The sequence below is a fragment of the Schistosoma haematobium genome, chromosome 1 (assembly GCF_000699445.3).
Source record: "Schistosoma haematobium chromosome 1, whole genome shotgun sequence".
NCBI lineage: Eukaryota > Metazoa > Platyhelminthes > Trematoda > Strigeidida > Schistosomatidae > Schistosoma > Schistosoma haematobium.
This window is the reverse complement of record NC_067196.1, coordinates 86,445,748-86,473,594: the sequence shown is the minus strand read 5'-3', so window position 1 is coordinate 86,473,594 and position 27,847 is coordinate 86,445,748. Positions and strand designations below refer to the sequence as shown.

The following is a 27,847-nucleotide window of genomic DNA, read 5'->3' as shown; positions in this document are numbered from 1 at the left end:
GAAACTATTATTTACATTTAATCTTTGTGAAAAAAACAAACGAAAATTACTAGGGCAAGAAGGAGATATATAGATATGTCAAGAACGCGAAAAAAAGAAAAGTTTCTATGATACAATAAAGACAACAACAATGATGAATGGAACTTAATTCAAGTGAAAACATACAATGAGAAAAACAAAAAAAAAGTTAATTAATTAATCAATTCGTTTTCTATTATTTTTGCCGACTTTTACATTTTACTTTAAGAGAAACAATGTAATCTTTATTCAAATTGATTTTCTAGTCAATTTATTTTATTATTTGTGGATTTTATTTACACATTGAGAATAGTAATAACGGAGATATAATTATCGACTACAGATGAACATATATATATTCTAATTCAATAGTCTTAAAATGATTTGTTTTACTGTATAAACTAAAGATCTTAACAAGTTGAAATCATGAGTCAATTGAAGCTAGACCACCATGGAAAACCTGGAAGCACTGGACGGCCGTTTCGTCCTGGTACGGGACTCCTCAGCAGTGCGCATCCACGACCCGGCACCTCGCGGGATTCGAATCCAGGACCTCCTGGTTTCGCGCGCGAGCATTTAACCATTAGACCACTAAGCCGGCATCCAACGGTGTTAATGTCTAACTTCAACCAATCCACGAAGTTGCGTCACCGTACACCATTGTCTTCAGCGAGTTCCTATCTCACAACAGACCTGGTTGAACTCCACTGGTAACGACTTCTCACTAGAACTCCAGGAGTGTCTCCTGAAGTCAATCACTAGTGAGATCTTAAGTTTGATTCCTGGTAAAGGTTCTATTTTTGTTCAACTGAGGATGTTTTCAAACTAGAATGACAGAAATATTTAATATTGTCTGACTTTTCAAAAAATCTCACTGGATAGTATTGGTCCTTAGTGAAATGTCTTTCAATGTTTGACAAATTGTATGAAAATACTAAGAGATTTGATTTCTTATGTTTATAAGAATAAGGTAGGATATTGTAGCTAAGTGATAATTACTTATGAAAAGAACAATATAAAGAGTTAACGGACACTTGATATAGACGGTGCAACTTTTAAGTACAAAATGATCGTTACATTAGCAACAAAAGCATAAAATGAATAGAGAAATAGTGCTCGATCGATACAGCAATCAAAATACGGTACATTTGTTTGGAATCAATCTCATTCATTTTCTAATTATTATGGTCTTGTCACTTTTGTTTCTATTCAACTTATTCGCCGAACTTTTGTGTATGTATAAGATCTAGTGATATTTGATTGAATAAAATGTAGTAGATAGAATAGGATTCAATCCCACATTCTAGAGGACGAGAATTCAGTGTTTTAACTACTGAACTGTTGCTTTATTTGGCAGATGAGAGAGTGTAGTTAGTCATTTGTAACCCACACATGATGTTTACTATTATAATGACCGACGTAAACAGAATTTGTTATGCATATAAAAATAAGATTTTTTAAAGTAAACACCGACAGCTCCAACTATGTTTACAACATGTATAGCTAAACCAAAAAGCTTATGCTGTGGATAGTTTGAAAGGTTTTGCTTACGTTAACATGGTTTCCTGTATCAATTGGGTGGACAAGTATAGAACCATCATAACACCCAACGCTGGAGTAGATTACAAAAGACTAATTAAGCTCGAATGTTTTCCAATGTCTTTTCTATTAAAAGAAAGAGTATTTTCATTTTTTGTTGTCGCATAATCGAAATATTTTCCCATATTGCTCTATTTAACCTCATAGTAGATCACTATGACATTTTACTCCTTATACTGAATCTTTATTCCACAATAAATAACTTTGGGTATCAAATTTTCTTTGTCTGTTTATTTTTGTCTACTATTGCCAGAAATGTCTTCTAGACTAGACAAGCAAAAAAGTCATAATGTGTTAATGCTAAACATAAAAAATATTTGTTTAAACCAGTGACCATGTTCAAAATGAGCAACGTAGTTATGAATAGTCAATAAGTTGTTAAACTGTAATTTAACAGTGCTGACATATGAAAAAGGACTTATTTAATCCAGTTTTTCGATCTTTCATTTAATTGGTGTGAATACAAATTCTCTTTCAATCTTTCGTGTTACTATGATATAATCGTTATCTTAAAATTTGAAGTTCCTTGTATACTCACTCTAAATAAAAGACAATAACAAATTTAGAAAACTTGAATGATTACGGAGACGCAACCAATACAAAAATAAATTGTATCATTGATAGTAAAAAAAATAGATTTTTTAAAGAAATAGTCGATGATTTTAAACTCAAGATCTCAGGGAAGATAAAGAATGAATGTATGTGCACCATTTAGACCGATTCTAGATCATATAGCAGTATATCTCCAACCACTGGTTACAACAGTCGCGCGGATACCAGTCCGGTAGTCTGGACGCGTCAACATAGCTCAGTCAAGTAGTCAATGACTGTATGAACTGATACTACATTTTCGACTGACAGCCCTTAGCTTTCTCCTAACATATTCCTACACCAGAAATCACGTGTCGAGGTAGGCAATAGTTAGGTGTATGTAGTATACATCCCAAGAAACTTAGTCGATGAAGATTTATTATCTAGTCCATCATTTTGCAGTTGTCACCTAATACTTTGCATCCAACAAAGATACAAACTTCAAATGATTAACGTTTGATGATTACGTGCAAAATACTCAATTAAATACGATCAGGTGACATCACAAAATGATTCCAAGTTATTTTAAAAACAATAATGTACATACAAATTAAGACAACTGACTACTCATTATATAAAAACATTCATTACGCCATTCACTTTGTTGGTTATTTCATCGACCACGGATCTGATTAAAGTAGAAGATATTGCTTGACAAATTGGTAACAAGCGTGAGACCAACATTTTATTCTTATTTAAAAATATCTGAGTAATGCGTAAAATCTCTCACTTCCCACTCGTTATGGTTTCGAAATCACAACGCATGGGCCATAGCAACAGATTATCGATGAATCCAAAAACCAATGTCTCGTAACTATTGATTTTGTTTCTTAAATAATAAAGTCCTTAGTCTCAAGTAATTTGATTTACTTATAATTGTGGCAACCTAGTAATAATGACACCCCATCAGGGTATCACGAGGTTCATCTCCACAATATAGTTCAGTAGTGTATTATTGAAGGTAATGATTTTAAGTAGGTAGTTTTTTTATATCAAGAAATGACTTCAAACTAAATGAATAATTTCGATGAAACTTAGTAACTGAGTTTCAGTCAGTCAATTTTCTGTACGAAAATCGAAAGCAACGATTGGGAAGAACAAGGTAGTCTTCACCTACCAACATGAATCAGTCCACTTGTCAGTGACTTCATGGACTTGTGCCATGTTTTGGTCTGGCCTCCCCTAGCTTTCTTCTAACCTACTCCTATACCACTGAACATCGCACGCCGAGGCAGTCGGTGGTTGGGCATACGTAACACGCGTCCCAGTCATTTCAACTGATGAAGTTTCACTACGTCATCAATGGATTTGCCATCCTCACTTAGTACCCGTTTCCTAACAACTGCGTTACTTACTCGATGGTCCCAGGATATACGAGCAATGTTACGAAGACACCTATGATCAAATACTAGTAACCTACGAATATCCTCTACTCTTACCGGCCATCAACTTACTATATAATGTGAAATGTTATAAACATTAAAAGCCTAATATATACAGTTTGATTATTAGATAATTTTATAGTTTTGTAAACTATCAAATCCAACAACCTATACAAACTGTTTACCTTAATAATTGACTACTCATCAAGCGAATACAATAGGTATGTTAACTTGTAGAACTAAAATAAATTTAATGACATGCTACTATAGAACAGATGTACAATGTACCTTAGTTTACAATGACATCTCTATTGAGACTAATCTATAACAAATAACATCTACAATTGAAACTATTGTAACTCTATTCAGAAATAGATTCAATTGAGAATTTATACATAAAATGGTATTTTAAACTAAATTATTAAAAAGAGTGCATTGTTTGTTGCTTGATGTCACGCTAATCGGTAAAAAAAGACAAACAAACGTTGAGTAAATCGGGTCAACTCATTCAATCAGTTCATTAAAATTTGAACTTTAAGTCAATTATCCAGATATTGACACTTCTAATTGATCATTGAATTATCACTTAATTGACACTAGAAAGAAATGATCTTCGAATCAAGGTTAAATTGAATTACTTTTTTTTAAAAAAAATAAAAAGTATCATATTGACCTTAATGAAATTGGATATTTGGAAATTACTTTATATTTAAAGAGCCAAATTTGATTAGAAGAATATTCAACAGATGATAGGAACTTATTTGATAAGTGAAAATTAATAAAGTTTAGGGAAAAAATAAATTGTATTAACTCACTCTTATACTGTTTCATTTATCTGTTGGTCAAGAATCAAGTTCGTGAAGAAACTTATTAAAGGTGGATCCTATTATAACTTAATATTAAGTGGGGAACCTATGGAAGCCAATGAGCAATGGGCAGCTGACTTCTAGACTTTTGAACAGTGTGTTTGGGAGGTGGTACAACTTAGTGGTTTAGGACGTTATTAGATATAACTCGGAATGAAAGCTATTCTAATCTTCCATTAAACTATCATAATAGTGAGACGAATTTCATTACCTGGAAGAAATTCCTGCTGGTCGTATTTTGAACTGAATAACACCTCTCACTAAACACCACTTTTTTCCATTTAATTATTAAATATACGACTCTCCTCATCTTTATTTCCTCACAATATCATCGCTTTATTTAATACATTATTTGGTTCACCAATGTGTACCAATGTGTCAGGGCAAAAGATAATAAGAATTAGCAATTTTCACTCCAGTCAGTCAGAGATATTGTGCCACTATCACAAACTGTTACCATGGAAAAATTGTTTCACTTCTCACATGCTTTTTGATCCGAAAAGTCACAACTCAGGAAATCTACGAAACAATAAGTCCTTAATGAACATTCATTAAAAATTATAAAATTACGTAATAAGTGTTGAGATAACTAGATAGTGAAGCATATATTAAGAAAAAAGGGGCATGAAGAAAAATGAACGAACAAAGAGCATGGAAAGTAATCGTAAAATCGTTCGTTGAAGCTAACTGGATCAAGGAAGAGATAGAGGTGTTAAGAATTTCTTTTGAACACAAAGATTTGGATTGTTAACTCGAATCCCTGTAGCTTGAACCTATTGTTGGTCACCGGCTACCATGGGATTGCATCTCCTAATGTTGCTCCATTGCTTTGTGGATTAGACCTCTGGGTGGAGTTGGGGAGTGGCCCACTGAGAACTCCAGCAGTATCCCAGCCCACATACAAACTCAATGATTTGTGTAGGAAACATATATTTTGGTTCCCCTTTGTACTAATGTTTATGCGTTTAACTAGATAAATAAATGATGGTTTACTAGGTCATTTATTTGAATATGAGTCAACGAGTTGCATGTTTGAATCCCACTTCATTAGTTTCATTTAAAACTGCCCGATATTATCAAGAGACTATATATTAACGAAGTATATTAAACTTGTACTTGGTTCGCCAGTAACTGTAAACTAGTACTACACTAGTCCATTATCAATCTGAAACAATAATTTATGACTGTAAATATGAAAGCAAATGGATATGGATTTAGGGGAGGGGAAATTCAATCACGTTAACACAGTAACAAAATAAACAAACTAACTAATTCACTCGACAGTAATATCCCATAGATATAAGATGATGCTTACTTTAACCAACTGAAATTTGGATAAAATCACTTAAATAAAACAATACTCATAAGATACATGAGTATAAAATCAAACTATCAAAAAGAAAGCGAAAAAATAATAATATACTTAGTAATACAAACATCCTCAATTCATTAAACAAACAATCAACCGATTACAACAATCCCAACTACTTTTCAATATTGAATACAAGCAAAAGGCAATAGAATGAAAACAATAATTGATTAAGAAATATGTATATATGTATTTATAAATTTTCTTTTAGTGAAGTAAACCAACATTATCATTTCACATAAAACTTCTAATCTATTTTTTTTTCTCTTTTACTCGAGATTGATTAGACTAAACAATCACAAATAACAAATAATGCTGTTTATCATAAGTTTTGTATATAACTTCAAATGATAATGATAGAAAATTTGGACATAAACCGTAAATACAGGCGACCAAACAACCTCAGTTCATAATTTTACACATGCTGAAATACATACATTATTAAAGAGAATAATTTATCACACTTTACTCTTCTATTAAATTACACTATTAAAGAAATGAACAGTTAGTTAAAAAGAATAATATCCGCAAAAACAAGCAATAATTCAGTGGAAACAGACGATCAAAAAGAAAACCTGTTAATTGTTGTATCATAAGCAATGATCATAATGAGAACAGTTGATAGTGAGTTGACAGTAGGGATGTGTTTTTTTAGTTGGTTAATAATGATCGCATACTGTTACACAGGCACATGATGGAAAATGTTAATAATTAGCATAATTTCTAATCAAAAGTATAGAACAAATGAAAAACAAAACAAAAAAAACCCACAGAGATGATGAACAGGTGAAAAACAATGTTTTTACAATTTTTATTCAATAAATAAAGGGAAAAAAAGAAACAAATCATGACAAATAAAAGAGAGAAACAAAACAACATTGAAAAAAAAGAGGAAAAAAAGCACAAATCAAAAGTAATTGAAGAAAGAGAAGAAAAAAAAACACTTAAAAGACAAAAATTACGGGAAAACATCATTTATAAACAAAAGACATTGGAATTCCTTTGTTTAAAATGATAGATAACTTTGAATTATACCATAAAAGTGATATTATGAGTAAAATTGAAAATATAAACCAATTGTTGAGTAGGCGCATAAATAAATAAATAATTGAATGTTGAATAGTTTAATTAATGTCACCAGTTAGTATGAGTTTATCACTTGCATTTTCTTTTCACAATATTTATAATTATCCAATAACTGGCAAAGAGAACAATACTATTTTTGAAAAAACAAAACAAAAATTAAATGAGATAAATAAATGAACAAATTAATATTATCAATGGCTTTATTCAATATAATATAAGATGAAAGACAAATTTAGCACAGAAAATATTGTTTTGATAAATAAATACACACAGAATACACATTCAGATGTGATTTTTCGTGTGCTCCCACCAACCAGTCAACTAACCCACATCAATTTTATGTTAAAAAAGGAATAAGAAAATGTTTCATCATCATCAACATTATCGCCGGCCTTAGTAGTAATACGTTAACGACGTAAAATTAATTACGTGGATAGACAAAAAAAGAGCTGATAATCATTATGTTTAACGTCATACAAGAAATAATGAAGGACTGAACATCTAGTGGATAACAGAGACAGAGAGAGAGAGAGAGAAAATTCAGTGCAATGTGATGAGTCATCGTACCATTATAATATAATCGCATACATGTATTTTTGTGAACCGAATAATGCCTAATCGATAATTGAAGATATACCCATATGACTAATAAGAACAGAAGGAATAATATACGAAACTGAAAGCCAAATTTAAGACTGATGAATTGACATTATTCATATACACATTAAAGCAACTATAAATTAGCACCCATTGAAGAAAGAATAATAATAAATTACATTAAATAAAATGTCATGATCGATTTTATGCCAGAAAGAAACAAGCAGTAAATAATGATAATCAACCGTTTCACATTTTAATTGCTTATCAAGATAACGCTTTGAAGGACATTATAAAAACACATAAACATGCATACACAGAAACACATATATGAGTGAACTGTGAAAACCAAACGGAAATTGTCACACAAAAGAAAAAACCAAGCAAGAAATACAATAAAAATATAACTATGGCGCAAATAAGTTGTTTGGATGGGAAAGTGGAGAGTGGAATAAAGATGAAGAAGCAATCAGTCACAAATAAAGAATGAATATACAAGCACACACATATATACTAGTATCGCACTTCTATGAAGCTAGAAAAAATCATAGGAGACAGATGATTGAGAGAGAAAAGTAAATGGAGAGTAAGAAGTGCCAAATGAGAGTAGCGAAGATAATAATAGGTCTGGGAAGCATCCAGTTTATCAGTTAGCATAAGAAAGTTAAAAACTGTAGAATACAGTAAATGCCAAATAAAGCAATAAAATAATGATGATAATAATAACAATAACAACAATGCAATACGAAGAAGGGAGACAAGATTCTTATTTCTTTGAATATCAATACTAGAAATTGACAGATGGAAATGTCACTTTTCTGAACCATTCAAATATGATAGTGAAAAGTTTATGGTGCATACATATGTGTACGCTTGCTATGAGGACACAAAAAAAGTTCAAGAGTTCAATACAGATAAGCAGAAGAATACAACAAAGGAACTACACGAAAACTGAAGAAAAGCATACAAAGAAATTACTAACAAAAAGATGAAAGAGAAAGGACAGTGATATATTTAAATTCTAAATGCGACCGGGATGTAATTTACTGATAGTAGATTGAGGCCTGTTTTTTTCTCTTTATCATTTAGCTTATTTTATAACATACAAACATATCCACACAAACATATTTCGTTGTAATTATAATGTACATATTTTGACAAATAACAAGAAACCAAGCTAATGATGTCCCATATTACCACTGCTATCTCCTCCTGTAGAAATATTCGAATTTGACGATGGCTTAAGCTTTTGCAATTGACTCCTAGTCGGATTTGCTTTGCACATTTCTAATTGGCGCGATGTAGTAGCGTTAGTAGTAGTAGTAGTACGTCGCTGGGAATCAGTCATTTGAGATATATTGTTAAGCTTATTATTATTGTTACTATTGTTTAATATAGACGAATTAGATGGTGTATTTAATAAAGTACGAGCATTTAATTTCGAAACATGTGAACCACTACCACTGCCACCATTACTACGTCGTAGATTAGACAAAGCGTTTTTAAATCGACCACTACGTACTACAGCTTGTGAACTTATTTGATTTTCAGAATTTGTTGTTTTAGGATGAATTGATCCAGTTTCTGTAGATAAACAAACACTATTTACGTCAGAGTTATTACAACCATTTGAACGTAGATTAGATTTTGAAGCAGACGGTAGTCTTGACGGTATAGGACGTTGATTAGGAAGATGATGTTGAGGATAACAGTGATTATTTGATGACAATGATGATGATGTTGTGGTATTTGAAGATTTTGTTGAAGATAATGTTGTTGTTTGTATAGGTGATGATACTGACGGAATACGACTAGTATTATTATTATTGGAATTACCATGGAAAATCATTTGTCGACGAGTGACAACTGTAGCAGGAGGAATATTTGAACGTCCAGTCTGAAATATTGATAAGTAAAGAAAACGATTATTTGTACGAAATAGGAAAAAGGTTTATTACGTAGTTATTTTTTCTTAAATACAATAATGATTTCACAAGGTACAGTGGAGGAGACAGTAAAAAAAACTCAAATTCAAGGTACCTCATCTAACACTAATAACATAAACCAATGAAATTACTAACAAGAAAAAGAACTATAGCATAGAATTACATCTGTGCAAAATCCAACTGATAGAAATTAAGCGGTTTAGTGACTTTTTTGCTAGTAATCTTAATTCACGCTTCTATAGAAAAATAAACGAATTTAGATAAGTTCTTAAATATAACTTCGTGTATGATATGTAACAACCATATTGGTAAATCGTTTCAGTTAGGATTTTAAACGAAGCATTAACAAGAATTTGCTTTATCGATGAATAACAATAAAGATTAAACCTAGTTAATGTGTTTCGTTGCAGATATCCACTACGAATATAAGTGTAAGAATTAAAAGAACTTTTTTTGATATGGGGGTTGAGATTATTGATAAGTAGGGTTAAAACTTAGCGGTTTGAACACGCAAAATCTTAACACTTTAAAAATAGTTCCATATACGAATATTTAGATAAAGTAGTTTCTCTGGATATGTAAAAATAGTGCCTCATGATAAGAAGCATAGATTTCCCAGCAATCCATCGGTTGAACTTACCTTTATTTAACTTTAAAGAGATATGCTGTGATGTTGTAAACATTAGTGAAGCAAGAGTACCAATAGTTAAGTGAAAACCATAGTAATCAAGAAGGAATGTTAATTTAATGTGTTGTTCTGAAATATTCTAGGGTATCTAGGTTATTTGCCTGGAATCACTACATTACTGAGCATTATTATTCGATGGGATTGAAAAACAAGGAAGTTAAGTACCTTATCCACTAAGTATTTATTTTCTTTCATGTTTTCAGCGGTCAGTTAACGCAACTGACTGACGTTATCTGGAAAACTACTATTAAAAGAACCGAGGTGCATTGTACACGTTTACATCATTTTTTCTAGACTCGGTAGTAAGTACATGGGGTCGAGTATTGGATCAAACCCAGAAAGTCATGTCTTGTGAGCAGTACGAAACCCTTAAGTCACTAAGCCAAGATCTGTTGGAATTTAAACGTCAATAAACTTTTGATGTCGGTCGAATCCGATTACCCGTCACGTAATTAAACACTTTATATAATAAGACTATCTTTTTGAAAAAGTAGAAGTTCCCATACAACATACCAGGTACTTAAGTGCCGTGATGCCCTCATAACAATAATAAGGTGTATTTTGGCTCTATCCAATGAAATGTGAAATTCAACACTAATTGAAATGATGGAGACGATTTGTTGCTTGAAAGGAGGATTGTAGGGGGATGTGTTTATTTCCGTGGTCTGAACGATTTGACTGTGAGGCTTTGATCCTTCTAGACAAGAGGATTATAACACACTTCAACTCAAAGAATGAAATACCTCAAAAGTCAACATTAATCATTTATTTATTTGATTAAAATACTGGTACAACTGGGTGCCAAAATAAATTATGTTTAGTGTACTTAAAAGCACATCGGCGAACTTCAGCATTACTAATATGATGTTGCCACTAGATGTCAGCAATCCTTCGAAGACAATGATAATCGGACACAGAGAGTCGCCGAACATCCTCAGCTCGTAAAGATCCTTTGATTGTGGTATACCCGACTTTTTACAGCCAAACTAACATCACGACGGCGCTAAAGATGTCTCGTTTCGGCACCAACTTCTCTGGTTCTCACTATAGGTAGACTGATTGCATTTGTCAAGCCACCATTAGCACTTACACAGCTCACCAGGTACATGAAATTTTCAAATACTTCTAACGGCCCACTACAAAGGGTGAGTGCTCGTACAGGCTTTTTACAGTCTTGTAAAAGCACTGGATTTAGAAAGAACGGTGACGGTGATCACCAGCTGATTAAGTATGATTCGTATAACTTGTGTATTGTTTGAGAGTAAAACCATTCAACTGCTCAAATTACGTTAGAAAGAGTTGGGTCTAAAAATGGATGAAGAACTTATTCAAAATTATATCGTTTATTAATGTATGTAAAATTTCAACCAAACGTTTTATAGCCGTGATTATGTTGTGGATAGAAGCCAAATATGAAGTGTAAGAAGCGATTCCCATCTTTTTCGGGACTTCACATGCATCATAGTGTTGATGTTCACAGTGAGACTCTAACCCAGTACCTATTAATCCAAGCTTCAGAGCACTATCCTCTAGAGTCATAAACTCAGTCAGTGAGTATAATATTTACTATTATTGTTTCTTATAGTTATATATTTTCAAGTTTATTAATATTCAGTACCGAGAATGGACTAACTCCTGTGCTGATGTATCTGGCCTGTCTATTACCATGCCTTAATTACTGATTTATAACTATCAATTGATTTTATTGGATAGTGATTGTAGAGAAGCAAACAATATCCAATGAAAAACAAATTACAATTTAAATATGTATAATATAAATCATAGTCTATTTTACCTTGTTATTTGTCACAGCTGTTGATTCGATTCCATGATTTGATTGATTCAATTGTTTAGAATTAGTTGTCATATATGTTGATGGAATAGAGGGTTTGGTCAAATTATTATTTACCAATTGTGAATCAACGAATGGTTTACGTACTTCAACTGATATATCTAGATTAAAAGGGAATGCTAATAATTGTTCTAAATGTGTCATTAGATCAGCGTGTAGTTCACGTTGACTAGCACGACATTGGCGTATGAATGCGTTTTCACAATAAAATCTTCGTAATAATGTATCATTGGCTACAAGTGCATTTAACCACATTGGTAAAGCTTTTGCGCTAACAATTAAAAAAAAATATGTGCATATATCAGTAATGGTGATAAAACAAATGAAGTCAAAGAATTCTGTTGTCCTAGTGACAAGAAATGTAGGCAAATGGGAAAGCCGACTAATTTACCTCACATTGAAACAAACAGGATACGGAGTCTGATTCTTTCGATAGATGATGGGTAACAAAATAATAATCGTGGTAGATTATTTACTTAGATCTGATATGTACAAGGTATTAGTTACAGATTGATCTCAGTCAGGGTATCATTGAGAAGAAAAGAACACTGAATATCTACCTTGGCGTATGAAGGAACTCAGCGATGAGCTTCCACAACATCGCCGGAACTTGAACTCAGAAAACTAGGGTCTCGCTGCGTTTAAGAGCACACATTTATGACGTTGACCGATTCGTAATGTAGTATGACGATCGTCTAACGTCACTGATATTGAGTGTTTTATTACCAACATATCTAAATTACACTGGTCGCAACTTTTCATTGGACCATAAAGAACCCATTTCGAATTATTGTACTAGTGAACTCATAATTAGAACCAAACAACTGTTCAGTTCTTCTTGGGATTCAACAGTACCAAAACTCAGATCGATTCATGACGAATACTTTATATAGGTCAAACTAATCCCAATAAAACCACTTCATTCAAACCTGATATAGCTAGGAAAACAGTTCTACTTGATGATAACAATGCTAAAAAAGTTATTGAAATCATAACAGAAAATTAGCAGTGAAATAAATTTACAAATAGTTATTTCACAAGAAATTAGGGTTTGGTCAAGAATTGATTTCAACTCAAGAAGGAGCATTGAACAGCTATTCCATCTTAGTTTGAGGCTACTCAACAGTAAGCATCCACGATTACACAATGAATCAGATCTAAGGTATTGAAACATTGTAACAAACGTGGTATCTTTATATTATTTGGTCAGAATCTAATAGTATACATTTAAAACTCCAGTCAATTTGTATTATGGTACGATTCTTAACCAATGTTATCAGTGATGACTGTTTCGCTCCGCAACAGTCACGTTGTTTCACTAAGGCCCTAATAATCTATTTCAAAATTATTCGCTGATGAACAGATGATTATCATTAAATTGAAATATCGGTTAAAAACTCCCTAGTTTGCAAAATTCATCCACCTTCCACTTACTAAACAGAACTCTACAATCTATCCAAGAGTTATAAAAAGGATATACACATCCAATTTATTAAACATACTTTAAACAAGCACATATGAATCCTTTAAATTTTGTTTTCTCTAATGTGATGTTAGTCAACGCTTTCACTTGACTAATAGCATCATTCAATACATGATAAGCTACACCGGTAGGCAATGCGCCTAAAAGAAAGAAGTAAACAACATAGAAAATTAGGAGAGCAAGAAGAATTGATTAGCAAGGAAACGAATATATATATATATATATATATATATATATATATATATATATATATATATATATATATATATATATATAGTTTTCACGATTATCCTGTATGTCCATGTTTATCACATAGTCTCAGCAGCAACAGATTTTTTTAACAACAGTCTTGACAATAAAATCAATTTCCATTTATATTTACAAGTGTCAAATTTATTCATATTTTGTTCAAAGGTCTAGGTCATGATTACTGGTCTCTTAGTGTAGAAAGAATATATACACACCCATATACAGATATGAAGTAAACACACATATATATATATGTATATACGAGTACAAACATGTAAACCATAGGTCAAGTATCCATGCAATCAGTTCAACTTGTGTTTCTGTATATGGCCTATGACTAGCATTGCTATCGAATTTCGGCTACAGCAGGTCATTGCAAAGATATAGTAAGTACAAGAAGGATGGAGGCTGAATAATTGTTAAATAATTATGATTTTTACAAATGAGTCGGTGTAACAGTCAATTAATTAGTAACATATAGTTGTCTAACTTAGTGGCGAACTCTTAGCACGTATTTGAAAAGCTAGTTTAATTTTCATCAACTTGGGCGCCGAACATACGTCTTTCTATTAAAGAAGTATAGAGAGTAATAGATTGCTTAATTCCACTTTATGGCTGTGAAACAAGGCCTTTGAAAATAGGGGACATTTGTAGGATACTAATATCTTATTACATATATCTTCGAAAAATTGCTAAAGTATGGTAGAATAATCAAGTGAGGAATGTTAAGGTTAAGCATTTAGTAGAAATGGAAAATCAATTGATAAGGTTGTCAATCATTAACGAATGATGTGCTAGGACACATTTTACGCAAATCCAACCACCACTTATCCCTAGCACGCAATGTTTGCCGACAATTAAGGAAGACCAAATTAAGATATGTTCTCACTCCATGAAGTCACTGACTGTTTATGTGAGCTGTCTTAGTAGGTTCAAGGTTAAGACCAGTGTATAATTGTAGTTAATGCTTAGAAATTCTAAATAGTTCAAAATTGGTTGCAGTAGCGCATATAGATTAATTGTTTACCTTCTCCCAAATTCTTACTCCCAATACCATTTCATGCTTTTTATTCCTTTATTTTGTCACTTCTATTTAATATATCCTTTTCTCAAATACTGTTATTCAGACTACCATTACTCAGTAGAAGGAAGCGAAGGAGAGTAACTAAATTCAAATGCAAAAGAAGTTTGAATATATGGAAGTCGTACAATAAACAGTTAACAATGGTACTCAACTTAAGATGTAGAAGGTGAAGAATAAATGCAATTGAGCTACTGCGATCAATTTTATACCACGTTACTCAGCTATTGATTAAGAGTAACAGGAAATTTCGCAGTTGCCTACACGAGTAAGGTCAGATTTAGACAAATACATGATTCTACATATTATTTTAGCAATTCACAACATATTCATTCATACAAAACGTTTCTCTATATCAAATGATAATATAAATAATTAAATCAAGGAAAACTTTAGATAAAATTCTGAATTAATAAAATAACTTACCTGGTCTACAACTTTCTTCAACTAACTGCCATAAACGTGTACGTGGTCGTGAAGTGAAAATCGGTTTCGATGGTGGAAGTAGACCATCACAAAGTAGAATAGTTAGAGGAGGTATAACTGCTAAAAGAGGTTGTTTTCCAGAAGAGCCAATCGCTTCAACTTTTGAATAAGGTAACGACGTATTAGCCAATAAACTATGACCATTTAATTCTTCATGATTTTTTAAATTCATATTTGGATTGCAATAATAAGCAACGGTCTCTTGAACTGCTTTGATTACATCATTGACCATTGCTAAGTTAAGGCAAGACAGAAAGAAATAATATCCTTATTAATTCAAATAACTATAAAAATTGTCATAATTGTGTACAGTAATAATGTTGAAAGAAATCATTTCTCAGAAATTTGTAACTGATAGGCTTGTTAGTATCCGTCAAATATCTTATTCTATATGATAAAGCAGATTTCCTGATAAATACGAAATAGATGCTTGCTAAGTCTATTTTATTTAGAAAGTGTTCATCATGAGTTTAAATTGGGCTATTTGATAGAGAAGTTTTACCTAACAGAATGTAAAAGCTTCAGCTTCAAACCGATGGTGCATGTGCACTTTATGACCATTAGAAGACAACATAGCGTACAAATCTATTTCAGTCACCGGTCATTCAAAAAATTGTATCACCTGATGGTGGTCTTGCGTACTAAACCTTTAAGCTAAAAACTCAAGGAGTAATCTGTTAATAAAGTCTATTTCGACTTTTACGCTCAAGCAGTAAGTAGCCCAGTCAACAAATAAAATTAATCAGAGAGGGACTTTTTGGATATTATAGTAATGTAATAGTTGAATTCTTGAGTCAATTGAAGCTAGACCACCATAGAAAACCTGGAAGCACTGGATGGTCGTTTCGCTTTAGTATGGGGCTCCTCAGCAGTGTGCATCCACGATCCCGCCTCGCGAGATTCGATATATATAAATAGTAAGTTAATTTAAAACAAGATAATCTCCTACTTTAAATGATAATACACAATAATTAAATTAACAGCATACTGAAAACACCAAACTAACCATGATATCTAACATCAATATCAGAGTGATGAGTTGATTTTCCATTTTTTTCACCATCTAAACTTGGACTACAACGTGGATTAAATTCAGCCAATGGTTGTTCTTGACCATATAAACCCCAATTTCGTGGGATTACTTTTAAAATGAAATGTATAAAAAAAGAGTGAACAATATTGGACGATAGTGATGACAAAATAGAAATGAATGAATATTAGTTACTGAAGTTAATGAAGAATAAACTGTACTGACAACTTTGAATTATGATACACTTTTAGCAGTATTCATCAAAAAATAACAATATAAAAATGAGCATAAGGTTTAAGGAATAACATTAGTAATAATAACACCAATACGTCCAGCTAAGAGTAAAACATGACTGAACAATAACTAATAATATAAATCCAAAACAAACAGAAAACGTTGTTAGGTGGTTGGATTTGGTCAAGAGGAAGCCCTAGATCTAGGTTTCGTGCTAGTTAGCATCCACCAGTCAGGTGTACCTGTAATCTCGAGGGAACGGTGAGATCCTACAGATCAGCCACAACCTGAATAGCTCAGTTGTAATGTTTCAGGCTGTGAAGCCGGGTGACGCGGGTTCGAATTCTCGAGATTACAGATATAGATACATCACACTAAGATATTCGTGAAATTGATAAACTGTTCGTCCAGTTTACTTAACAAAATGTAAATCTTTTTCAATGGAAACTTACAAATGTGGCAAATCATTGATCATAGACAAAGGGGTTCAACATCGATCCAAAATTTTTATTGCCTCCTAAATTCCGAACAATTTATCAAACTTAATTACCAGTGGCACTGTTACGAATCCTGCTATTTTGGGATTTGTTTTGATAATTTCATCCCACTATGTTAATGTGTTACGACAATTTAACCGATGTACATACGTACCAGGTTTTACGTTGCGCGTATGACTGACTGATATAGACAGTGTTAACTAATTTCTCTTTCACCCATTTTCCTAATTTACTTCATTATGATGGCTTCTTATTAATTTGATGCCTCTAATTGTAACAACTTGAATTGCTACACTATTGTGTGATTTTCGCAGTATGAGGTATTAAAAGCATGAAAACAAAAAGTAATAGTTAATAAAATAATAGAGGAAAAATTGGTGACATGATGCATCCCTTGCAGAAAAGTTTACAAACGACAAATATGTATTCCTAAGGTAATCTTAGTAAGTATAATACTAGAAATAATCTTTAACCACTGACCTTAATTAGCTTACAGATTCCAAACATAAAATATACGGTTTATTAAAGTTTGGACAAGTGATCCAAGTCAGTCAAATGCAACGTGCAGCCCGGCACATGTGTATCTCAGTTTATGTTGCCACACCATACTAACAAAACGAGATACTACAGTAGCATACGCAGCAAAAGTATTAATGACGAGAAAAATTAGGTATAGAAAATATGATTCTGAAAGAAACTATGCATTCGTAGAAAGACAAAAATGGTCCTGTTTAAGACAATCTGGAAATTTTAGATCGAACATAAGACAAAGAATAAATGCACCTGTGCCATCGATAACGATTCTAAAACATATCATCCATTCATTGATTACGACAGTAGTGACAAAATAAGCCAGGTAACCTCCATAAGGTTTCTTCCTCTTGTGCATTTTTTATATTAGAAACGTGCTTTATGAAAACTTTTCTACTTAAGACGAATATATATATTATTTTATTTGAACACATAAATATTGGTACAAGAGGGCACCAAATATATATGCGCCACACAAAACAATGAGAATCCGAAGAGAAAAAAAAAGATAAGGAGCGTAAAAAAAAGAACCACAACGAACAGATTAGTGTAAGGAAGTGTAATAGTAATAAAAATAGTAATAATAATAATAATAATAATAATAATAATAATAATGGTAATAATGGGGGAAACAGAAAGGTACAGTCAGAAGAAATCTTTCAGTTAAGGAAGAAACAACCATATTTTTACGAAAAAATAAAAGAAGGTTACAGCAGGATCGCCACTGCCTTCTATTCTGAGCCATATCTGATAACGTCTCTAGCCATTGTGTTACACCATCTCTCGGACCCTAACCAGGGAGTAGTGAAGGACCAACACAACCCAGCTCTTTGCGGCTTTCTTTCATACCACGACACCATGTCACACACTGACCACTTCTCCGCTTCTTTCAACCAGTCCCAGCGTCGGCAAATAATGCACGACGTGGAATTCTTTGGGACGACATTCGTAGAACATGACCAAGCCACCGAAGTCGACGTTTCAAGATGGTGACATCGATTGCATTATCCTCTCTGTGCCCGAACATACGATGCCGAAACTCTGCATTACTAACATGGTGTTGCCACTGGATGTCAGCAATCCTTCGGAGACAGCGATGATCGAACACAGAGAGTCTTCTAACGTCCTCAACTCGGAGAGGCCAGATTTCACAAGCATAGAGCAGGACTGCTCTCACTGACGCGTTGTAGATCCGACCTTTTACAGCCAGACTAACATCACGAAGGCGCCAAAGGTGGCCCAGATTGGCATAAGCCGCTCTGGCTTTCACTATACATGCATTGATCTCATTACTCACACCCCCACCAGCACTTACACAGCTACCCAGACACACGAACTTCTCGACTACTTCTATCTGCTCACCATCCAGGGTGAGTACAGGATTAGAATCCTGCCAGTTTTGTAGAAGTACTTTGCACTTCGAAGGTGCGAAGCACATACCATACCTACGGACACTGATTGCCAACTGATTAAGTGCGGATTGCATGCCTTGGGCATTATCGCACAGTAAGACAATATCATCGGCATACTCAAGGTCGAGAATTCTTTTTCCAGGCAACAGATCCACACCACCATTACTTTCATCCATCAGAGCTGTTTCCAGAATGTCATCGATGGCAAAGTTGAAGAGGAATGGTGAGATTGGGCAACCCTGCCTAACCCCACTGCTCGAATGGAACAATGGAGAGAGGTGGCTGTATGCCCTCACTCACAATTCAATCATTCAACCTACAGAACGTTATACCACCAACAGACAATATTCAATCTTATCACTTTTAGTTAGAATTGATATTTCTTAGGAATAAAAAAATGAAGTGATAGCACGTCTAAAAAAGCAGTTTATTCTTCACATTTGGAATAATACGATCAAGGCGAGAAGAAAGGAAATAAGTGGAGTATAAAAGTAATTCAAAAGATACAACTATTTATTTATCGATAGACTAACCTTTGGGTTCAGGCGATTGTTGTGTTGATGTATCACTGTAATGATGATGAGAATCCTTGGAATTCAGTTGTAATAAACGAATATTTCCACTGAAACTAACACTTTTTTTTGGTCGTGAATTCAAACTAAGTGATTCGTCTATTTCCGATGCATTCTTGTTATTGTTGTAATCATAGTTATTCTGATGTTCGTGAGATTTTCGAGTAGTAGAAGTAGAACCAATCCATGATGAATCACTATCGACTGATCCATACATTGGTTGATTGACTTTACTAGAAGAAATTGAACTGTTTACTAAATCCGGTTCAGACGTCGAACAACGTTCAATGGTTTCAGGACAATGTAACTGGAAAATATGGAAAAAAAAGGATGGAATATGAATACACTATGCCAGTGATTCTAAAGATAACTGTTATTCTACATCTGTTTATATTTATTTATGCGTGAAAAGAAATACATGTTTTTCTTGTCAAAACATTAGATATATTCACAATACTATTAGCATGAGTAGACAGTTAATCAATAAACAAATCATTTTTAAAAATAATTTCCATAACGAAGTAACTATAGTCGAAAAACCATTGAAGATCAGGACGGATCCAAATCACCAAGTACAGATTAGTATACTCAGCTTTGAGCCACACACCATGTGTAAGGGTCATCGATACCAACTACTTACTCAGACCGAAGTAGGTGGAGTAGGACTTGACCACGCGATTGAAGGTCTAACACATCAACTATTAGTCCGCCGCTCCAAGAAAACAACTGTCAGTGTTCCCTAGTTTTTAATGATACCCCAACTCAGGTCAATCTTTGTGTACATCTGTAAATTCTCTGCTGAATTATGCAGTTATATGGTTGCAACGTGTAAACTATCGGTATATTTGTTTTTCTTAAAACTAGGTGTAGGTAGTCTTACAAACAGGATGCTTAGAAGTAAAGCATTACCATAACTTTTAAGTTTATTTTTTAAAATAACATCATTTCAATACAGTAGCCACATGAAAGTCCAAGTGCTAGTTCGACAGCTAACTGGATTACATGTTTGGATTGATGAAGCTTATTGAGACCATAGAGATTAGAAAAGGGTTTTAGTGCTTTGCTCAATGTTTGTAACGTAAGAATTTATAAATTATTCAACTAATGCTTCATCTTGAATAAGTGCTGGAGAATAAATATTTTCAAAAGTATAGGAAAGAAGTCCTACGGTGAATAGTTTGATGTTATTTTTTAATGAAAATAGATTGATAAGTATTAAGCAACGAGACTTACTCGACTCTGGGTTGTTGTCTGCACTTCTGTACAAATATTGACATTATTTGATTTTGGTCTATTGATGGTGGATATGATATCCGGAGTGTTTGTTTGTTCAGTATCTTTAAAGTTACGACAGAGGGTTTTATTTTGGTCAGATTGTATTTTAGACGTTTGCAACTTGGGTGGTTTATTTGAACATGTACCCTTAGAGAAAACTCGACCAGCAGATGTAGATCGACATCCACACTTAGTACAAGTGCATTTTTTCTTTGACTGTGTAGTTGACAAGCAAGAACCTCGACGTTTGGTCATAGTTGGTGTACCTTTACGATCTTCTTCAGCGCCAGCTTGACTTAAGAATGATAAATCAGGTAAAGTATGGGAAAGGAAAGCAGATCCAGCTAACCTCGAGGGGCGAGGGACTGACAAAAGACCTAACCCAGGATAAGCTATTGACGCTCGCGGATTGCCGATCCAACCAACTGCATACCCTCTAGCAGCACAACCAGCGCGTAAAGCAGCCATGTACGGTGAATCTGGTCCAGCAGATGCTGTAAGACAAGCAGCAATAGTAGGAGGCTCGATGGGGGACGGTGACTGTTGCATATTGTTTCCTTCATTCCTCTTAGGATTGGCATGACAATGAAGTGCAGACATCGGCCTACTTAGATAAAGTGGCTGAGGATGGCTATGACGTACCGCACAATTATTGGCGTACGCAGCAGAACTCCCATTGCGCAACGGCAACTTAGTCGACCATATTGGAGAAGTGTTTTGAATATTTCCGGTTTTCCTTTGATTATTAAGAAGACCTCTGGAGGAAGCACTTTTGGAATCGTCTAAAGGTGGAAACTGAGCGCCAAAGTTACGCATAGAGCGAGCAACAGCATCAGCACTAGTGTACAAGGGTGAAAACTGAATATTCCCCTTACTTGGAAATATTCTTTCTTTGCGTAGTAGTAAATATTTATCATTTTCAGTAATTGACCTCCTTGGATCCGTTCCAGCAAACAGATAAGACTTTCTGGCTCCCGAGACACGTGGTGACATGGCTACTCCTAAAGGATAATTATATCTATTCAATAGTATATCTGCACGGTCAGAATCCTCTTGGCGTATTATATGAGCAGGATTTGAATAGGCAGAAACAGAGTTGCCCTTTGGAAAGGAAGCATTCAAGTCTACAGCTGAACAGTCACTATGAACACCCAGTGAAGCTATATCTTGAGCTCTAGCATGCATAAATATCTCGAAGAGTGTCCCTGAGAACCGATGCATGTGGGAAGCACCAGCTAAGGGTTGGGAATGTGAGCGGCTTTTGACTGAACCCGTCATATTCATTTTCGGAACAAAAGAGTCACTCTGATCATGTTGGTCACGCCGACTTTCACGGACACTTGATGACTTTCCAAGACTTTCAGCTCGTTTAACAACCCGCTTAAGTTGGTTCCAGGTAATCAAAGCTCCATTAGCGTCTTTGATAGTTTGCCAAGTAGTTTTATGGTCACTTTCTATCTCATTCTCTTTGCTTAAAGTAGGATATGGAAAGACAGTCATGTCAGTTGATCTGAGAGATTTTCTTTTAAGACTTTCGCGACTACCGTGTTTCTTTGCCCATGTGGTCGTATTTGAGGTTGAAGAATCTTGGTTCTTATGTTCCATCGAAACCGCGTCAGAAATAAGATCGGCAGAAACCCCAACAGAGCAAAGCTCTGTATTTCTGTCAGTAGGTTTCGGTAGTAACTGAGTTGTTTGATCTAGGGCATGTCGTAAACCCGCTAAGCTAGCGGCAGCCAAAAGACTACCCTGACTTAGAGAACGACTGCCTGTTACCAAACCTGGAACATTGTGCTTTGAAGACAAACAAGACCTATCTTCAAGTCGGCCCTGCAATCCGATGGAATCACTATAAGCTAATTTGTAATCAACTGCTGCGGCAGTCCGGTTGATAAGAGCTCGCAGCTCAGGATTACAAGAACGCTCCATCAACATATGCATCCAGCTGGTTGAACCTGATGCATTGTAGTGAACAGACCCTTGGGATTCACTGGTGAACCGCTGGCTTGCATCATTATTGAAGTCAACCTCACTTGTCTCATTTGATGCCTGACAAACAAAGCCTGTCTTTAAGCACAGATTTTCGCTCTCATTTGCGTTTTTTGGAATATTAGGTTCTATATTATTTGGCAACTGAGCATCCCGACAATTTGAAAAGTTTTCGTGATTAATGTTGTTTGCTAAGTGATTTCCAGCAATCTTAGAACCACTAAGATCACTTTCTCGTGAATTGACTGGACTAAATATGCAAGAATCAGAACGTGAATGACCAATCAGATCAGGTGGAGGCTTTCGACTACAATCCATAGATTGAACCATCAAAGGATACCTAGTGTTATCGTCTCTATCTTCCTGCAGATGTGGATCCATAGGCTCTGCAAATTCATCATCAAAAAAGTATTCTCCCTGCTCAAGCCAAACAGATGCAATCGGAGGTGTGTCAACCGTGGAACTTATTAGTGCATGAGGAGCAAATGAACCAGGCGGAATGTTGTGTACCGATTCAGTCTGCATTTGATAAGGGGTATATTTTTGAGTTGCATTGCAAACGATCTTTTTCCCTATTTGTTCAGATATTTCTGGGTCCTGACATGTTCCATTGTATCGAAGTAGGCGAGGATTAAGACTCACTGCATCCATAGTGACATTTGGAATAATTACATAGCACGAACAACCTGGAAACAAAGGAACTTCTTAGTAATGCATATACATATAAAATAGCGAGTTGTAGTTCAAGAAACTCGCTTTTAACTAATAGGTACCAATTCGGTTTACGACTTTAAAAAATGATTAATAATGTTTGGAAAGCATTCTGTACTAAAAAATGATAAAATGTAAGACCCTATAGGTAACTTTTACTACTACTTTCAGTCGATTATCATTTATGTTCTCATGAAAGTTGTGGCTTTATTCTATCGTACAAGCAGATTACAAGTGACAGTAACAAACAATGTGAGTGATTATTATCGACAGGAACCCGAGAAAAAGGGATCTGAGATTCTGCGAAAAATAAATCTCACTAAAAACCCCAAGATGGTTTGCGTCTGGTATCTTAATAAACGCAGAAATTTCAATTTTATTCCAAATGGGTCCAGATTTATCCAGAGGGACTAAAAAGAGCTTCGTAGGGCGGAATGATTATGAGCGAAAAAGACTAATATGTGTTCCCCTTTTAGTAGACGAAAGGCCGAACAATAAACAAAACAAAATAAAGCACGACATAAAGACAAAATTCAAGCTTAGTGGAAACCAAATAAGTCTTCGAGGTATCAAAAGTGATATTTGGTAAAAACGTAGATTTCTAACAACATACCACGAGTCGTCAGATCTATTATTGTAAGTGTTTTATGAAGTTTATTCAAGAACACTATCGGATACTAAATGTTTAAAACGAATGACTAAGCTTCCCAGTCTCTTGCCAACTCTCAGTGTGCTTGTACTTTCACTTTAAACAATGCAGGGTACTCCATCAAATGGTGCGACAGCAAAACAGTCTCGGGATTTGTTAAGTTGAGAGATCAAGTACTTACTGACTTTTGACTGTACATAACAGACGTATTTATGCAGTAATTCTATCATACCTAGACAATGTTACAAAGATAATGGGAGACTAAAACGCAACAGCTCTCCCATGTCCTTGAATTTTAAAGGTTTCAAAACAAGACGAGACAGTATACTCCGCTCTTGTTTACTCCTAAGTAAAATATGGACCAATATATTGGAATAAGTTTACAAGCTGGCACTTATAATTGCCACAAATATTCATTGATGTATCTGCCAACAGAATATTAAACGTATTAAGAGATCAATCACAAGCACTTGACAAGGGGTTATGAGACGGGTAAGATACAATCACAACTACATTACTACCAGTTACTTTGTCTTGAACGTAGTTTAAAACTTAGTTAGACAGTCATGTGTTGTGCAGTGGAAAGGAATGCAAACACATTTTACTCACGTTAAAATATGGTGAGTATTTTGCGTGATGATCTGTTAAGTGTCTTTAAGAGAAAAATAGTCAGTTACAACGACAGTGTACGCTAGAGCAAAAGGCTCAGTAAAGTTCAAAAAAGCAGACGGACACAAGGTAGTACATACCAGTATCGTTGATTACTCGTTTACGTGAAATATGCTTTTAACTGAAGACATGTTCGTTAAGTTTCAAGTTTGAGTCTAAATTTAGAAATATGCCATTATGAGATTATTTACTTTGTTGCATATTTACAGAATTGTTAAAGCTTCACAAGGTTGCTTTAATTACGCAGTAATCCCTGTATTGAAGATGTGACAGCTGTGAGGATACATCTTACCTGGGGTATGATGTAAGTAAAAAAAGCGACTTTTTTAAATGCGTAGAATAGGATTCGTGAGCAAGGACTTAGAGAATATTTAGACTGTAACTGGCATACCCTGCTAAGTAAAAGAAAACGGCTTACTTTCACAGAATGGGATCATGAGTCAGTTGAAGCTAGACCACCACGGAAGACCTGGAAGCACTGGACGGCCGTTCCGTCCTAGTAAGGGACTCCCCAGCAGTGAGCGTCCACGACCCCGCGGGGTTCGAACCCAGAACCTACTGGCCTCGCGCGCTAGCACTTAACCATTAGACCACTAAGCCGGCATGTGGCGGTGTTAATGCCTAACTTCAACCAATCGACGAAGTTGCGCCACCGTATACCATTGTCTTCAGTGGGCTGATTTCTCACAACAGACCTGATTGAAGTCCACTGGTAACAGCTTCCCACTAGAACTCCAGGAGTATCGCTCGAAGCCAGCTGCTATTGAGCAGATGATTAACCGTTAGACCACTAATGGTTAGGTGCTCCCGCGCGAAACCAGTAGGTCCTGGGTTCGAATCTCGCGAGGTGCGGGATCGTGGATGTGCATTGCTGAGGAGTTCCATACTAGGACGAAATGGCCGTCCAGTGCTTCCAGGTTTTCCATGGTGGTCTAGCTTCAACCGACTCATGATTTCAATCTGTGGAAATTTCTAAAATCTCCACAAACTCCTTCTGAGAAAACGGTTCATATCACTTGATTTGTATATTAGAGGCAAACAGGAAGCTTGTTAAAAGTCATGAATTGAGCATATTACGATGCATAGGAAATACTAATAACGAACGCGAACTTACCTACTAGTAAAAAATTTTTAATCGCACAGAAATCACTCACAATAGTAGAAATCTGCGGAAGAGCATATGCTCATGATGAGAAAACTGGAGAGACTACAATTTATGGACGAACCAACCACATTTAAAACAACAGATCTTGGTGCGAAATTCGTTCACTTATTTGACTAAATACCGTTTTGGCATTATAGCTAATGTCAGTCCATGATGAAAACGTGAAATCTAATTCACAACTCTGACATTGAACTGCAAGTTTTAATCCTAATTCCTCGAACTAATATATAACCCTCATTTAACCCTGGTAAGCAGGCGGACATCCCAAGGTCATTTTAACGTTGTTCAAATGTCGTCCATAAATCATATTATTGCCATAAAATTCTAGATTATTGAACCGACGAACAAGACGTCAAGTGTTGGACAGTAAAAGGGTTTTGAACAGTATGACGCTCATGACTCAGGTGAAAGACACCTGTCTTTCGAAATCCATAGAGTTTAGAAAGCCATTAAGGTATGGAGCAGTTCGGAAACCACCAGTGTGGGCTACATTTTATCATACTCTCTGGGATGAGCAGCAATTTTGTGGATGGATATAAGCTGCATAAATACTAAGTTGGGATTCTTCAACTTTACGTTTTTATGAACATATTAATTACATAATAATAGCTGTTGACTCCGAATCTTAACAGACAGAATATAAGTCTAAAACGGTTGTTGACCCGTGAAAATGCAATGTTTTAAACCTTGTAGCCTGGAAAAATTTATGAGAAGTATAACTTACGCTAAATAAGCACCCCGAAAAGCAAATGACCTTAATCCTCATGTAAATGCCGGAAAAACTAGCCCAAGGTCACTCATATGTAAACTGGGCGCCACTAAACACATACTATCCGATTTACAATTCTAAATGGAAGTTAAAAACCAATTTCCTAGGTTTATTTTGTATGATGAGACCTGTAAAAATATTGTTATTGTCATCATTATTTAACAGGATATGGTTTTGGCAGTTGAAATCTTGGAAATCAAAGGTAGCCTGCGGTCAACTACATTGAGAATAACTCTATTCGCAAGCCTTCTCTCAACACAACTTCAGGAGTGGTGTCAAAGCGTATTAAAATCACTGTAAACTCTATCCAGGATGAACTTACAAAGTTGTCAGCATTTTAGACAGGTAAATAAATGAAAGCGGTTGAGATTCACCTTGCGCAGGTAGCCCCCTTAGTAGAATAATATTGGAAATACTACTCAGCCATTCTGCTTAACCACTGAGTTAGAAGGATCTCACAACCATTCCTGTTCATAAGACAGTATTTAGGCTACATTTTTCAAATGTGAGACTGAATATCCTAAGGAGTGCGTTTGTAGGGACCTTGATTAGAATATTAAAACTGCTATTCTTACTTGTCTCAGTACTTACCACTTTGCAAAAAAGCTGATAATAGGGCCTTAAAAGTGATTTATCTCATGAACTAAATGTTATGGTCACGAAATAAAGTTTGTAGGCGTCTTTAATACTTTTGTAACACTGGAGGCAAAGAAAAACTTTCGAAAGGTTCGGTAATATAGTTTAACTGCATTTTGTGCAACTTAGGTACAGTGTAAAGTAGGAACGCATGTGGCAACCACAAGAATTAGATCGCTTAAAAAGGAGTACAGCAGGTTACTACTTGTATAAATCATTTGATGAGTTTGATAACCTTAGGCGAGATGGCGTTGCTCATTAAACCTATTTGCATTTAGTTGTAATATGAAGTACAGTATACACTGTTTTAAAACCTATACATTCCTCCAATCTCGTAACTGTGGCAATAAAAGATATGAAACATATCAAGTAAGTTCACACATTAAGAACAAAGTGAGTCACCATGGCGCCTGTA

General features: G+C 34.7%; 1 protein-coding gene across 1 annotated transcript; it reads right to left on the bottom strand.

Annotated features, from left to right (window-relative positions):
* Nucleotides 1–156: 156 nt before the first annotated feature.
* Nucleotides 157–26,845, bottom strand: RUSC1 (RUN and SH3 domain containing 1). Its single transcript, XM_012944735.3, has 8 exons — nt 26,752–26,845; nt 20,803–23,519; nt 19,531–19,876; nt 16,300–16,434; nt 15,234–15,527; nt 13,497–13,617; nt 11,938–12,265; nt 157–9,405 (listed from the first exon to the last, which is right to left on the bottom strand). Exons 2-8 carry the CDS (start codon nt 23,482–23,484, stop codon nt 8,686–8,688), a joined length of 4,626 nt encoding a protein of 1,541 aa, XP_012800189.1. The 5' UTR covers nt 23,485–23,519; nt 26,752–26,845; the 3' UTR covers nt 157–8,685.
* Between the last annotated feature and the right edge of the window lie 1,002 nt (nt 26,846–27,847).

Bases quoted from the DNA above. Each gene is read 5' to 3' on its own strand.
- RUSC1 (XM_012944735.3), bottom strand. From the start codon at position 23,484: ATGGATGCAGTGAGTCTTAATCCTCGCCTACTTCGATACAATGGAACA. The intron at 16,435-19,530 runs GTTAGTCTATCG...TCATTTTAAAAG, and splicing joins ACAATCGCCTGAACCCAAAG to TAATCCCACGAAATTGGGGT. The intron at 9,406-11,937 runs GTAAAATAGACT...TCAATATTTCAG, and splicing joins CAGCTGTGACAAATAACAAG to ACTGGACGTTCAAATATTCC.